The 14,359-nt window shown below is 36.1% G+C and overlaps 1 protein-coding gene across 7 annotated transcripts in view; it reads left to right on the top strand.

The window, feature by feature from the left end:
• DMXL1 (Dmx like 1) overlaps nucleotides 1–14,359 on the top strand; it is an 84,643-nt gene that overhangs the window by 32,722 nt on the left and 37,562 nt on the right. For 6 of the 7 annotated variants that reach the window (XM_054186658.1, XM_054186661.1, XM_054186660.1 and 3 more), the window contains 12 exons: nucleotides 301–554; nucleotides 654–1,338; nucleotides 1,850–1,971; nucleotides 2,500–2,589; nucleotides 2,899–3,001; nucleotides 5,064–5,180; nucleotides 6,431–6,655; nucleotides 7,317–9,014; nucleotides 9,931–10,041; nucleotides 11,378–11,547; nucleotides 12,729–12,826; nucleotides 13,536–13,701. In XM_054186658.1, the coding sequence (XP_054042633.1) occupies nucleotides 301–554; nucleotides 654–1,338; nucleotides 1,850–1,971; nucleotides 2,500–2,589; nucleotides 2,899–3,001; nucleotides 5,064–5,180; nucleotides 6,431–6,655; nucleotides 7,317–9,014; nucleotides 9,931–10,041; nucleotides 11,378–11,547; nucleotides 12,729–12,826; nucleotides 13,536–13,701 (3,839 nt within the window). The remainder of the gene's footprint in view (nucleotides 1–300; nucleotides 555–653; nucleotides 1,339–1,849; nucleotides 1,972–2,499; nucleotides 2,590–2,898; nucleotides 3,002–5,063; nucleotides 5,181–6,430; nucleotides 6,656–7,316; nucleotides 9,015–9,930; nucleotides 10,042–11,377; nucleotides 11,548–12,728; nucleotides 12,827–13,535; nucleotides 13,702–14,359) is intronic. The other variant, XM_054186659.1, reaches the window with a different exon arrangement.

The following is a 14,359-nucleotide window of genomic DNA, read 5'->3' on the forward strand; positions in this document are numbered from 1 at the left end:
AAAATAATGTAGTCAATTAATTTAAATATATACGATTTGGAGATGACTGGTTTTCTTCTGCCTACACATGCAAAAATTTTTATATAGTGGGGAAAAATAAAAGTATTTCAAATTAAAGTACGATGTAAACTATTTTGTTTTGTTAGTCATTGACTCAGGTCCACTAGAGGATTTCTAGTTAAAATTTTCATTACTTTAAATTTTTGCTTACGTGAGTGGTTTATAAAAGGCCTGAAAGGTGCTCCAACGCTTGCTATACTTCTGCTTTTGAATATAGTATATACCTTTTGTGTGTTCTAGAAGTTGATGAAAATGGAGATGAACATAAAGGGAACCAAGAAAAGAAGGAACTGGGTGATGAGAAAACTACTCCGAATTTCAGCATTGTTCCTTTATCTTCTGCTATTATTGATCATGAAATTGAAGTACTACTTTCTGAATGGAGTAAAAATGCTGACATGCTATTCAGTATACATCCTATGGATGGTTCACTGCTGGTATGGCATGTAGACTGGCTAGATGAATACCAGCCTGGCATGTTTCGCCAGGTGCAGGTACTTTATTTTTTCTGGTTTATGCATTGTTATTCAGTGAGAAGTATGATGAGAAAATAACTTTAATACTTACTCTTTCTCCCTTTTTTAAAATTCCAGGTGTCATTTGTCTCAAGAATTCCCGTTGCATTTCCAACGGGTGATGCAAACTCTCTTTGCAGAAGTATAGTGATGTATGCTTGTACCAAAAATGTTGACTTAGCTATTCAACAAGGCAAACAAAAGCCTCCTGGCCTTACACGATCTTCATCTATGCTTATCTCCTCTGGACATAGTAAATCAACCAACAGTTTAAAACTAAGTATCTTCACACCCAATGTTATGATGATTTCCAAACATGCGGATGGGTCATTGAACCAGTGGCTAGTGAGTTTTGCTGAGGAATCTGCTTTTTCAACTGTACTTAGTATTTCACATAAATCCCGATATTGTGGTCACCGTTTTCATCTTAATGACTTGGCTTGCCACTCGGTATTACCACTGCTGCTTACAACCTCACATCACAATGCTCTGATTTCACCAGATGTTGAGAGTGCAAAACAAGCAAATGATTCTTTAAAGTCTCAGGAGTCACCAGTAAGACTTCAGAGTAGAGGCAATGCAGATGTAACATCCCAGGATCCCAATGCGGTTTACAGTGAACTTATTCTTTGGAGAGTTGACCCTGTTGGGCCTTTGTCCTTTTCTGGTGGAGTTTCTGAACTTGCTCGGATCAATTCTCTCCATGTTTCAGCTTTTTCTAATGTTGCATGGCTGCCCACACTTATACCCAGCTACTGCCTTGGTGAGTTTGGTTTCCTGATTTGCGAAGTGTTCTAGAATAAAAGTAATATAACCTAATAATGTTATTAAATAGATAATGTAGATGTACTTGAATGCATTGAAAACAATGTTAAGCATGGGTCCTTTATGTCACAAATTTCCAAGCTACTGGTACTTGGAAAGGGTCTGTTCCTGTGTGAAGAATTTCTGTGTTCTTCTTTTATTTATTTGATATTTCAGGAGCTAATGCAGTAGAGTTCTTAGATGCTTCAAGCATGTTGAACACTTAAAAGCAGCGGCAGATTTTTCTCTGTTTTGCAAATGGGATTCTCATTTCCTTTCGTGTATTTTGATTTGGTTGCTGAGTGGAGCATTAAACTTTGTAGTTTTTGCTTGTGAACACAAATTAACAAGAGGTAGTTTTTCTTATGCTATATTGTTTTCTTTCGTGACTTCAAAATTGCCTCTTGCCAGAAAAAGGGAGCAAGTTGGTGTTTGAATATTTGAGCACTTTATGCATTCTTATTTTTCAGGTGCATACTGTAATTCTCCAAGTGCCTGCTTTGTGGCTAGTGATGGACAGCATTTGAGATTATATCAAGCTGTAATAGATGCTAAGAAACTTTTGTGTGAGCTCTCCAATCCACAAATTTCTGTAAGTGAAAATCTCTTTCAAGTTTTTGGAGGGTGTAACTTCATTCAGCAGCACTAGTTTCAGACTCGTTCATAACTAAGCTGGTTGCTGAGGCTTTCACATTGCAGCCATGCTGCATTCCATTTAATCTCAAACTCTGGATATTGAGGCAGGTCAATGTTTAGTTGGGAAATACCTTTGAAACACTTGCATTAAAAGGAGTAATAGCAGAGCAACAGACTGTGTGTGTTGTCCATCCTAAGGAAAAGTTGAGATGACAATGCAGCCTTGGAAAAGGACAATAAACTGCTGAATGTAAGGCTTTCCAGATGAGAGACGCAAGTTCTTGTCACCTTTCAACCATCAAAGCCAGTGTGACTCCTGATAAAACTGGGAATGTTGCGTTTGTTCTTGGTGGATTGCAACCAGTGTGTATTTAATGCTTTAGTTAACATTTGCTTACTGGTGTTGCACCTACCTAGCAGGCAGTGCCACAGAAATGCACAACACTGAGTTAACAAGACCATCCCCTTGACTCTTTTTAAACAGAAATACGTCGGTGAAGTTTTTAACATCATAAGTCAGCAATCTACGGCTCGCCCAGGGTGTATCATTGAACTGGATGCTATCACAGAGCTTGTAAGACCTTTTTGTGAATTCATTTCATAGCATAATTAGCTTGTTTAAAAAGTGGTAGCAATAAGGCTATACCTGTAGCTTTCCATCAGGTAAAGATGAGTTATTTAAAGACTGATTCTGACATTTACTTGCTTTTTGTTTCGTAGTACCTGTACATGAAAAAATTGTGTGTAATGAAAGTGCATTTTCTTGAGAAATCTTTCATTGATACGTAGAACTTAACAATCAAGTTAAAAGCTCACAGGTTAGAGAGCAATCTTAAGCAGTACACTCCATGATATTCACTTTTGTGTGTTTTTGCTTCCTTAGCATGGCAGAAAAACACAGTTATTCCACGTTTTTCAAGAAGACTTCATTTTAAATACCCAGGAGAAGGAAATTCCTGAAAAGAAGAACAATTTATCAGAATCTGGTAAAGAATTCTTTTTTGTTCCACAGAGGAAAAAGAACTTGTTATATAGCTTTTAGTATTTTAAGGTGAAATACCTTTATTTGAGGTCTTTATATACCAAAGAGGAAAATCTAGTCTAATGACACTCATGCTTGCTTCACTTCCTTTAAGAGCAGTGCACAACCAAATTTTAGATGAAGTTACTTAAACCATGAGATACCCATCATGAACCAGCAGTGGAATGCTTAATACAATACTTTTCTTAGATGAGGGGGAAAGCGTTTTGAACATAGAGCCTCTAGCTGCAGGGTATGATACAGACAAAGCTTACTTGCGTCCTTTCATGATGGATGTTCGTCCTTTACATTGGCTAAATACTTCTCCTCAGGCCTTGAGTTGTAAAATAAATGGCAGGCCAAACAAATACCCCAAACCACAGCTATAAAATACAGTACTATGAGTAGTGTGTGGATTTGTAGGTCTTAGGGCAGATCTGAATTGCTCTGGAATAAATAATCAGTTTTCCTCGGCAGAGTGGGTCAGTGGTTGTGTTATATAGGTATCACAATTTTGTTTGTTCAGTTCCAATGAGATAACGTGGGGAAAAAAGGGTCAGAGTAAAGTGTTTAATACCAAGTCATCTGCAGTAGTAAAGGGAATGCAGAATAAAAGAAAGCAAAGTTGTGGAGCAGTGTCAAAAAGTTGCATAGTAACTTGGTACACAAAATTTATTTTTCTTAGAAGAAGATGGAGACACCTAGGGAAATATTACCTGAACTGTGTGTGTGTATATATATATATAGTGATCAATCCTGATTTACCTGTTTCTAGTCAAGAAAGATTTGGAGTAGTGGAGATAATCTATGAAAATGTCAACCTAACTCTCATTAGAGGTCAAAAAGTGCAAATGGGATATTGAAAATGGAGAACAAAATAGAGAACAAAATGAAGTGTTACTCTACAGCATAAGTTTGTTGTACATTTGCATCTTGATCGTGATATACAGAAAGGACTTCAAAAGAAATACAGAAGCTATTTGATCTTAGAAAAGTGCAACTATATACATCTTAAGTGTTCTGAAGGTCTATATGGATTGCTGCAATGTAAGAAACTGGGCTGCGTGGATCCTTTTAAAAACTGTGAATTAGAAGCATATCATTCTAATTTCAAAGTATTTTCTAGTACTTTAAAGCTCTTTGGTTTTAAAACACCCGCACTATTTCCTCTTTAATAAAGCATATAAGTATTTAGCTCATGTTCTTTTTAAAAAAAGAACAAATTCACTTGCATTTTTCTACAGTACCATAAGCAACCAAATGTCAAACCTACAAGGCAAATACAGCTTATTCTTGATCATTTTTTAGTAGATGCATACCTAAAGAAGGGTCAGAGGAATCATGGAGGAAAAATGGCCACTACACTAACTATTCTTTCTTGGTCCTAGTGTATTTACTTTCGTGCTGAGGAAGGAGAATGGCTGGGTGCACCCTCCAGAAATGGTCTCCTACTGATATTACAACTCATGTTGTCTTTTCTTTGGGTGAAACTGTAGCAAATAATTTCTTAGGAAGAAGCATTGTACCTCTTGTGCATTCCAGACAACATAGTCGGTCTGGCTGGGTCGGGATGGATGAGCCTATCGATTAGGCCAGGCCATGACTTTCACAACTGTTGACATGGCATTTCTTCTACAGATGTAACTTACATACTTTTTATCTATTAAAAGCCAACTAGTTCACTGTCTTAACTACTACAATTGCCAGTAGCAGATAGCTAAGAAACTGTAAGAGACAAGCATGTAAAAGACAGAAGTGTAGAGCTGAGACGACATTCTAGGATTTACCTTTAAACACAGCAAATTCAGGAAAATATTTTGTTCTCTCTGAAGGAAAGCATGGACAGTTCTTCATGTGTACCTCTAGTTGTAGTGGTTACGCTTGTGATAAAATACTGAGAAAACTAATAGAGTTGCATTTCGGTATTAGTTTGTTATAGCTTAATATGATTATTTGCTAGCCAGCAAAATTTAGTTCTGTTTTCAGGTGAATAACCCCTAAGATCTTTCTGTTCTGAATTTCATCAGGAAACCAGCAGAACGGATTCTCTGAAAAATTCTACTTAATAGTAATAGAGTATACTCAAACCCATTCATTACTCCATATGTGGCATTTACATTTGAAGTCAATTCCTGTCTCAGTAGGTAAGCCCTCTTTCTTGTAGTTTTCTGCTTAAAAAAAAGTCACTATCTTGTGAATATATCTGCTATTTGGTGTATTCTAAATTGTGTTTCAGCTTTTTGAAAAGAATCTGCAATTCTTCTAGCACAAGCATAATTACTACTTAATCTCCAGAATGCTGAAGCTTTTGAGTTCAGCCTAAGCCCAAAGTTTGGTATTTTTTGTGCATTCTAAGGGCAAATATATCTGTCCAGCCTAACAAACAGTTCAGATATTTTACTTCTCAGAAGCTTATGTTCTGCCATTTTTGAGTTTACTCATAAACTCTAAATTGAACCATAGTCTGAAGCACCTAAACATCAGAGAAAAAATTACAGTTATGAACAATTTTGAAGTTCTTAAATCTGCTGGTTCTCTTTCAGACTATCAAATTACCACAAAAAGTATAAAAGTTTTAAAGTAAGCTAAAATATACTTGGGTAGTTTTCTGATAACATGTAAAGATTTTAAGAAAACATAAATCTGGCATTCACTACATACCAAAAGATATACTGCACGTTCCTGTTATTTAAACCAAATTAGTATTTGTCTTACTGTTACTTTCAAAGGCAGAATTTCTACAGTTATTTTAAGTATTATTGCAATTAGTTTCTAAGTTGGTGAGAAGACTAAAAATCAAAATTTTCTGATCTACTCATATGATGAGAACATTACCAATAAAGCTTTTCTAACCAACCTATTGGCAATTTTCATGTTCCAAGTCCATCAAATTCATACTTCAACTGTTGAGTTTTATTAAAAAAGTAGAAGTGAAGCATTTTTATCAAATAATCTCTGAGATCCTACATTTTAAGTGAATATTAACAAAACTTTTCTGAAAAACACCTTTCCCCAATTTGTAAGGTAAGACACAGAGATCTTAATTTAATTTCTCTAGCTGCAGGTATTTTGTGCTTCATGAAGTGTTAAGTTTCTGTGGATAACCACATAACTCTTTTCTCTGCAGTTTTGGTGTTTCCAGTTACAGTTCAGTTGTTTTAAGTCTGAAAAATTTAAAGCTATAACTTCTCAGCATTTCTAAAATGTCAGAAGTATTTAATCTGAGGTGTGCTAGCATTTCTCTTTAAATTTGAATGTGGGAATGCATTTCGTTAAAGCTAAAGTAAAATTTTAAGCCATGTTTTATGTGTCTCTTTGGAACTTTTAAGGTGAGTAAAATTACTTCTTAAGTTAAATAATTTATTTTTTAAATTAACAATGCAAACTTTTTTAGATGAAAGGATGGATTCAAATACACCTGAAGCAGCAACACAAACGGAAGAATTGTATTCTTCACCAGATCCAGAGAAGATCCAGTCACCATTCACTCAAAAGTATCAGGCCTGTAGAGCAAACCTTCAGAGCACCAGCTGGCTTACTCTGTCTTCCAAAATGGTGTATAGTCAGGAGTTGAATTTGCCTGAAGGAGTGGAGATAATAAGTGTAAAGCCGTCAGCAGGTTTGTAACTTTTTTTAAACAATAAAATAAGGAATTCTTGCCTTTCTGACTTCAGTCTTAAAATAGAAACAAAGTAATAGTAAGTTTGGTGTTTGTTGCTAAAATTAAAACACCTGTAGGTAGTTATAAAAGGTTTGCTAAAACTTGCTCCACCAACTTTATATCTCGTGGAGGTAATACTAAATACTGATCCTAAAATAAAGCTTTTATTTAAGATATAATATGTATTGAATTCCAGATTGTTGCAATAAAAGGAATTATACAAATACAAATTTCATTTTGCAGTCAGTCATGAAATTTTTTTTGCAGGGTTTATGCTTAAATTTTAAGGCTTCCATCAGTCTTTCAAAAAATATTTTATAAAAACTTTGATTTATGAATGGGAAACGTTTGTTTGGTAGGAGAGATGATAGATATTAATATTCAGGTTTAAATAATATAATTTGACTTCTGTTTAGAACATGAAGTGTAATCAAAGGGTAAAATGGTTTTATAGTATTTTTGTCACGTTGTCTCCTTTGTGAGGCCCTGCAAACAACCCTCTGTGAGGAAGTGCTGATTTTTTTTTTCCAGAATAATGATAACTGAATAAAAATGTCATTACTCTTTCACTTGCTTCTTAATATTTCCCTCAGTAAAAGTGTATTTTATTTAATTTTAGGACATCTGAGTAGTTCTTCCATATATCCTGTTTGTCGTGCACCATATCTGCTGGCTACTTCATGCTCTGATGGAAAAGTTCGATTTTGGAGATGCAGAGTTACCACTGAATCATCAGCTTCTTCCATTCCAGAATATAGCGCACATAGCAATGTGACATATGTGTGGGAAGAATGGCCATTACTGATTGAGGATGGACTTCTTAGTAGTAGTGCTATTAGTGTTCCAGGAAGGCCAACTGAAGTTAGCTGTGCACACACGAACAGATTAGCAGTAGCATACAAGCAGGTAACATCTAAAAATAGTCATCTTTCTCAAGATTTTATAATGCACGTTAGTATTTTTGAATGTGAATCTACAGGGGGTTCTTCTTGGATTCTAGAACAAACTCTTCACTTAGATGAGGTAGGCACCATGCTAGACTCTGGTGTTAGTATTGATAGTAATTTAGTGGCATATAACCAACAAGACATTTCTCTGTCTCATGGTGGGAATATTATGCCTAGCACTAAGCACTTGGTACACTTAGATTGGATGTCGAGGGAAGATGGTTCACATATTCTAACAGTAGGAATTGGATCAAAACTTTATATGTTTGGTCAGCTTTCTGGGAAACTGCAAGAACAAAATGGTAAGGAGATTGTTGCAGTCTCCCATAGTGGCAGTACGAAGGCTACAACCCTTTCTAGGTTTGTTCTGCTGCGTTCTGTCGACTTGGTTTCATCTGTAGAGGGGTCACCTCCTTTTCCAGTCTCCTTGTCTTGGGTGCGTGATGGCATTCTTGTAGTTGGAATGGATTGTGAAATGCATGTTTATTCCCAGTGGCAGTCTCCTTCCAAGCAGGATCTAGTTAGTACAGATTCCTACAGTGGAAGTATGCCATGTATAACTAGCTTAATGAAACAAAGCCAGTCATCTGCCTCAGGTCTGCATCCACCAAAGCGAACCTTGACCAGATCTATGACCAGCCTTGCACAGAAACTTAGTGGGAAAAGATCAGCCTGTGATCTGTCTACGGAAATGGAAGATTCTGGTCTCTTTGAAGCAGCTCATACATTATCTCCCACTTTACCTCAGTACCATCCATATCAACTGTTGGAACTCATGGATCTTGGTAAAGTACGTAGAGCAAAAGCCATTCTGTCACATCTGGTGAAGTGCATTGCTGGAGAAGTTGTTGCTATAAATGAAACTGAACCTAATCATGATAAAAGGCTCAGATCTCTGACCATCAGTGCTAGTGGAAGTACTGCAAGAGATCCCAAAACATTCAGCAAAACTGAGTCTGCAGACTATATTGAAATAGACTCTGTTCCACCATTGCCCTTATATGCTCTGCTTGCTGCAGATGACGATTCATCTCATTCCTGCTCAGAGAAGTCTAATAATCAAAATAGTCAAAATAAAAAAGATGTGCCCAATGACAATTATGAAGATCTCTTTCAAAATACTGTTATAAGTACAGATGAACTTGTTACATTTGATGCAGACGAAGACAGTTTGAAACCAAAAGTCATCGATCTTTCTCAATATAGCCCAACTTACTTTGGACCAGAGCATGCTCAGGTTCTTTCTCGTCACTTGCTTCATTCAAGCTTGCCAGGTCTGACTAGGATGGAGCAAATGTCATTGATGGCCTTGGCAGATACAATTGCTACAACCAGTACAGACATTGGAGAAAGCAGAGACAGAAATCAGGGTAAGCCGTCTCTTCCAAGTTAAATGTACAACTGTGCTTCACAACCTTTTTTGGGAGTTTTTCCTGTTTTGGAATACTTTTGTAGCTTATGAAAGCACATCATAGTTTTGTTTCATAGTATAGCCCCAGACCAAAAATCAGCATTGGACTAAGAGACAAGGGGACAGTGTGTGAAGGGCGAGTGAGGGGCGGGTGTGTAGATCACAAGGCTATAATTGCCCAGGGAATTCTTTGTTTGGGATCCCTCTCTTTGGAGGCACCCAGCCTGGGTTGTTCTTGCTGCAGTACCTTTAAATTAAATTAATTATTTTATAAAGATGCAATGCCTGAAACTCTGCTACGGGAAACCCAGGGTCAAGCCTGGAGGAGGCATGCCTGAGAGTAAGTGTGCGTGTGTGTGCGTGCAACACCGTGAATGGTGCATGAATGCTCAGGCAGCAGTTCCTCCTTTAATGGTTTGTTAAATACTGTGCCCTTACAGTATTTACTGTTTAACTAAAGTTCCAAGACTTCAGACTTCTATAAAATCAGATTCTGTATTGTTAACTGTTAGTGCCAGTTTTAGTCCATCAGCCCACATGCCATAATTGTTTCTAATTCACTTTTAAGGAGATAACTTTCTTAAGGCCAGTGTTTGTTGTGCTATGTAGAGAAATTGAAACTAAGTTTACGGATTTTTTTATATGATAACACTTTTTCTGTTTCTTGCATTGAGAACAGATAACTTAAAAACTTTTCATATTTGAAATTTTTCTCTTTCCCTTTCCTTGAAGGGAAGAATTATGAATTTAGCTATACTATTTATGAACTTAAAGCATTAGTAGTCACAGAATGGTAAAGTATTTCTTCTGTTAAGACACCCAATAGCTGCTTGTAGTAGTTTTTCTAAATTGCTTATAAAAATATTTCATTCCAGGTGGAGAAACTCTTGATGAGTGTGGTTTAAAATTTTTATTGGCTGTTCGGCTTCACACATTTCTAACAACTTCACTTCCTCCTGTACATCGAGCTCAACTGCTTCACCAAGGTAACTGTTGTGTTTTCTTAGATGAGGTGAATCTTACTGACATAGCTGTACATACAATTGCATGATTGACATGCCTCTGCAGAATCAATGAGTTACTTTGTTGTTTTTTTTAAGAAAAAGGTTGTTCAATATCATTGTATGCCAGAGCAGAATATATCTGTTTTATTTTAGGTAGAGGTCTTGGAATCGAAGTGATTTTTTTTCTAATAATTCTTTAGTTGTAAATTTTCTATTTGCCAAAAGAATTGGCTTTTCTGCACTTCTAGGACCATGTTGTTCCAATAACCTTCTGCAGGAATAATGCAATAGAAAATAGAGTACGTACTTAGTTTTTTAATACGTATTAGAAAAAAAGATATCTCTTACAGTCTACTCAAATTTATAAAGTTTTTTCATATGCTTACTGTAATTATCCAATAGACTATTTCAAATAGTTTTCTTTGGTATAGTTTTAAGTAGTTGCAACGTGATATTCCAGACAACTGAATGAGAGGGATTTGATTAAGCCTAATCAAATCTAAAGGACTGGCTGTGATTGCTTCTTTACCCTTTCATTAGTCATCATGACAGTTGATGGCATTTCCAGTCTCACGGTTTGTCACCCGTCAGCTGCATCAGAGATTGGAATTTGCCAAGACTGCCGCAATAGAGTACCACTGAGTTAGCTCTCTGGTGAAATACTTTTAGTTGAGATACTTCTGCTGAGCTCAGAAATTGCTGAGAGTAAGAAGTGCCTCCAAGGCATCTGCAGAGGTGTAGTTGAGTGTGCCTTTGTACAAAAAAGCATCTCCTCATCCTCACTAGAGTTGCAATTATCCATAGCCACCTACACTGCTACACCTAATTGCTGTCTTCCTCATGTAACTTTTTTCCCCCAGTTTTCTTTTGTATCTCTGTCCTCAAACCTGTTTTCTTCTGTGATTATCTGAAACTTCACATTTGCTAATCCAAGTGAAAATACTGAACCTATCATTTGAAACTTTGAAAAGTTTAATCAGTATGCTGCACTTTGTATCATGGCTAATCTTAAATGCCACCCACAATAAGTGTATTTTGAGCTTCAGTCAGTAACTCTGTTCTTTGCAAACTTGCATAAAGGGTTTGCAGGTGAAAAAATGTTTTCATCTGTGTGAGCTTTTTTTAATATTTGGTATGCAGTGCTTACAAATATTCTTAAATTTCTGTTGCGTCATCAACAATGCACTTTAGAAATCAAAACTAAACAATTCAACCTTCTTCCCTTCTCTTTTTCCCACCCCCTTGACTTCACATTCTGGATTATTTTATTAGTGAATATCTCTTTTCTTTTTTTTTTTCTTTATGGCCTATTATGTAGGCTTATCTACTAGTCATTTTGCCTGGGCATTTCATTCAGTAGCAGAAGAAGAACTACTGAGCATGCTCCCTGCAGTGCAGAAAGGAGATCCAACATGGTCAGAACTCAGAGCTATGGGTATAGGATGGTGGGTTCGAAATATCCATAGCCTGCGGAAATGCATAGAAAAGGTAAATATAGCATTCTGAAACAAAACTATGAAACTTTTCCAAACAGCTGTCCTCTGCTGTTTACCTTCTATTTATGTGGGTTTAAATTTTTAGATATGTTCAGTGTTTCTGAATGTTTTGTGCTGTATTTTTTGTATGTATAGTTTATTGTATGAGTATGAACTTTTGTATTTAACTATTTTTTTTTCCTAGTACTTTAGGTTTCAAATTACAGTGTGAAGTACATTTGGGGCTTTTAGGTATTCCATTTTCAAGGTGGCAGTGTACAGTCCTTATTGTGGATGCTTAAGATACAGATTGAGCGTATAGTTATTTTTTTATAATAAAATCAGGAAACAAGTTAAGGAAAAAGGTTCTCCTTAGAAACATATCATAAGTGGGGTCAACTAAGGTATTATATATCTGTCTTGCAAACTGATACATTTCCATGATAAAAAAACCTTCTATTGTTTTGTTTTGGCTTGTTGGTTTGTTTGTATTTTTTAAATTTTTTGTTTTTTAAATATGTATCTTAGTCATCACAGATGTGGCAATAAGCCTAACCTCATTATCACTTGTTTTAAGCTCTTGGAAAAGCCAAGTGTGTTGAGCTAGAAAATGACATGCATAAGATACTTCGACTACAAAGCACAAAGTGGTAAAATGCATGTCTCTACTTTTACTTTTCAGTCTTCAGAAATCAGTCATCACTTTATGAAACTTAACCTGCGTTGCATTAAAAAAATTCCCAGTATTCTGGGCCTGCATTTAAGTTTACCTTACATTGGTCTTGGGCTATTCTTGCTGCCACTTACTCCTTTTTCGTTGCTAACCTCCAAAAGTAATCTCCTGTAAACAACTTTTCTCTTGTTGTGACTGGTCCCGGCCTGTTCTTTGATTACCAGAGCAACGAGTAAATTAATTTTGTTATGATTTCAGGAACTGATTTCAGGTGTACGCATTCCCATTTGATCTGCAAAAAAAGCTTCTAGTCCTGGAAAAGCATTAGCTAAATGATATGAAACAAAAACAAGTGGTTGAAGCTGTGGTATCTTCACGTGTTCTTATGTCAGATTCATAGTGAGCGGAGGGATTCCATATTAAGGAGAACTTCCAAGCACTATGGGGCATGGGATACAGGGATCCAGTTTAAGATTCACTTGAATTTTAGTCATTTTTTTGCTGTTGAATTGTCTTCACAGGTGGCTAAAGCAGCCTTTCAGCGAAACAACGATCCACTTGATGCAGCCATTTTTTACCTTGCAATGAAAAAGAAGGCTGTGATCTGGGGATTATACAGGTAGGAGACATGCAAGCTCTTACATGGAGTTTCATACTGTCTGGTGTAATTTTGGGAAAAAAGTTGAATGTGATGGTAATCCAAAAGAAGCACAAATATTACTATTGAAAGCTGAGATCTGACTTCTAAATTAGTCATTACATTGAATGAGTAGTTTTTAAGCTTCTTGTATTTACTGAGGTAATTTAGTTGCTGGTTCTGAAGGTAGATGCTCCAAGTTTTAGTCTCAAATCTGCTGTAATTTCAATGACTGCTTAATTTGGATTTACTTCTGAGGGCTACCTGTGTAGTGTGTGGAATGACATAGTTATTTTTTAGAAAAATGTTTGTTGTTACAAATTTTACCTTAAGTTCAGAGGACCGAATTAAGTCTGTCTCTGAAACTGGCGTTTTGTAACATAATGTTCAACGTTGCAAACTTCTTAAAAAACTAGCTTGAGTTGTCACTTACTGTTAAGAGCTTACCTGGGAAAAGTGAGCTTTTCTGTATTTGTACCAGGTTGACTGAAAACACCATTAGTTTTTGTATTTACTAAAGTTCATTTTTGTTTTAAAATATAAAGCCTCCTATGCTTCTAGTTTGGTGAGAGCCTCTGCGTTTCCTGATGAAAAGATCTGTGTAAAATTCTACTGGCATCTGAGGAAATTAAGAGCCGTAATGCATCTAGTAAAACACATAATATTTTTATCAATCATGTTCAATATACAGGTCCCAAAAAGATACTAAAATGACACAGTTTTTTGGAAACAACTTCACTGAAGACAGATGGCGTAAAGCAGCATTAAAGAATGCTTTTTCTTTGCTTGGCAAACAGCGTTTTGAACATTCTGCAGCATTTTTCTTGTTGGCAGGACACTTAAAAGATGCAGTGGAGGTAATAAAATAATGAACTTTTTAAATATTTAACACTGTTGTGTTGTCTGAAATGTACAAATATATTGAATGGGACTTGCATATTAGTATGACCCCTGAAGATTCTGGTTTGTATTCCTCCCCCTTTCCCCCCCCCCCAGATAATGACAAATACAAATCCTTAATCTTTACATTTTGATTTTGTTTTCTCTCATATTAGTGATACTAAAAGGTCCCATGGTTAATTATTGTAAATATTAAGAGGCCTACCTACCGTTAACTTGCTTTCAGATGGTCAGCCCTGCCATATATGAAGACAACACATTTTTTCTGTAGGATGTTTCATATCTGAAAATTAAGGCTTTTTTACAGTGTTGTGGGTTGGCCTCTAGATTCCCTTCACAAAAAAAATTATTTCCTCTGTCTGAACTGAAAAGGTGGGAGGAAATTCATATCTCTGACAATGAAGGGTTTGTTCTGTAAAGTTTCGTAACCGAAAAAAACAGCTTTAAGAGGTGGCATGTGCACACTGATAATGATTTATTGGAGGCAATTGATTTCAAAGGTATAGTGTCATGTCAGACTTAAACTGACAAAATTGCAGATCAAATCTTGCATATAATAGCTGGCCACAGCTATTCTGCATAGTTCCTGCTAATTTTTTATGGAATTGATAGACC

This window comes from Rissa tridactyla, chromosome Z (assembly GCF_028500815.1).
Source record: "Rissa tridactyla isolate bRisTri1 chromosome Z, bRisTri1.patW.cur.20221130, whole genome shotgun sequence".
Lineage (NCBI taxonomy): Eukaryota > Metazoa > Chordata > Aves > Charadriiformes > Laridae > Rissa > Rissa tridactyla.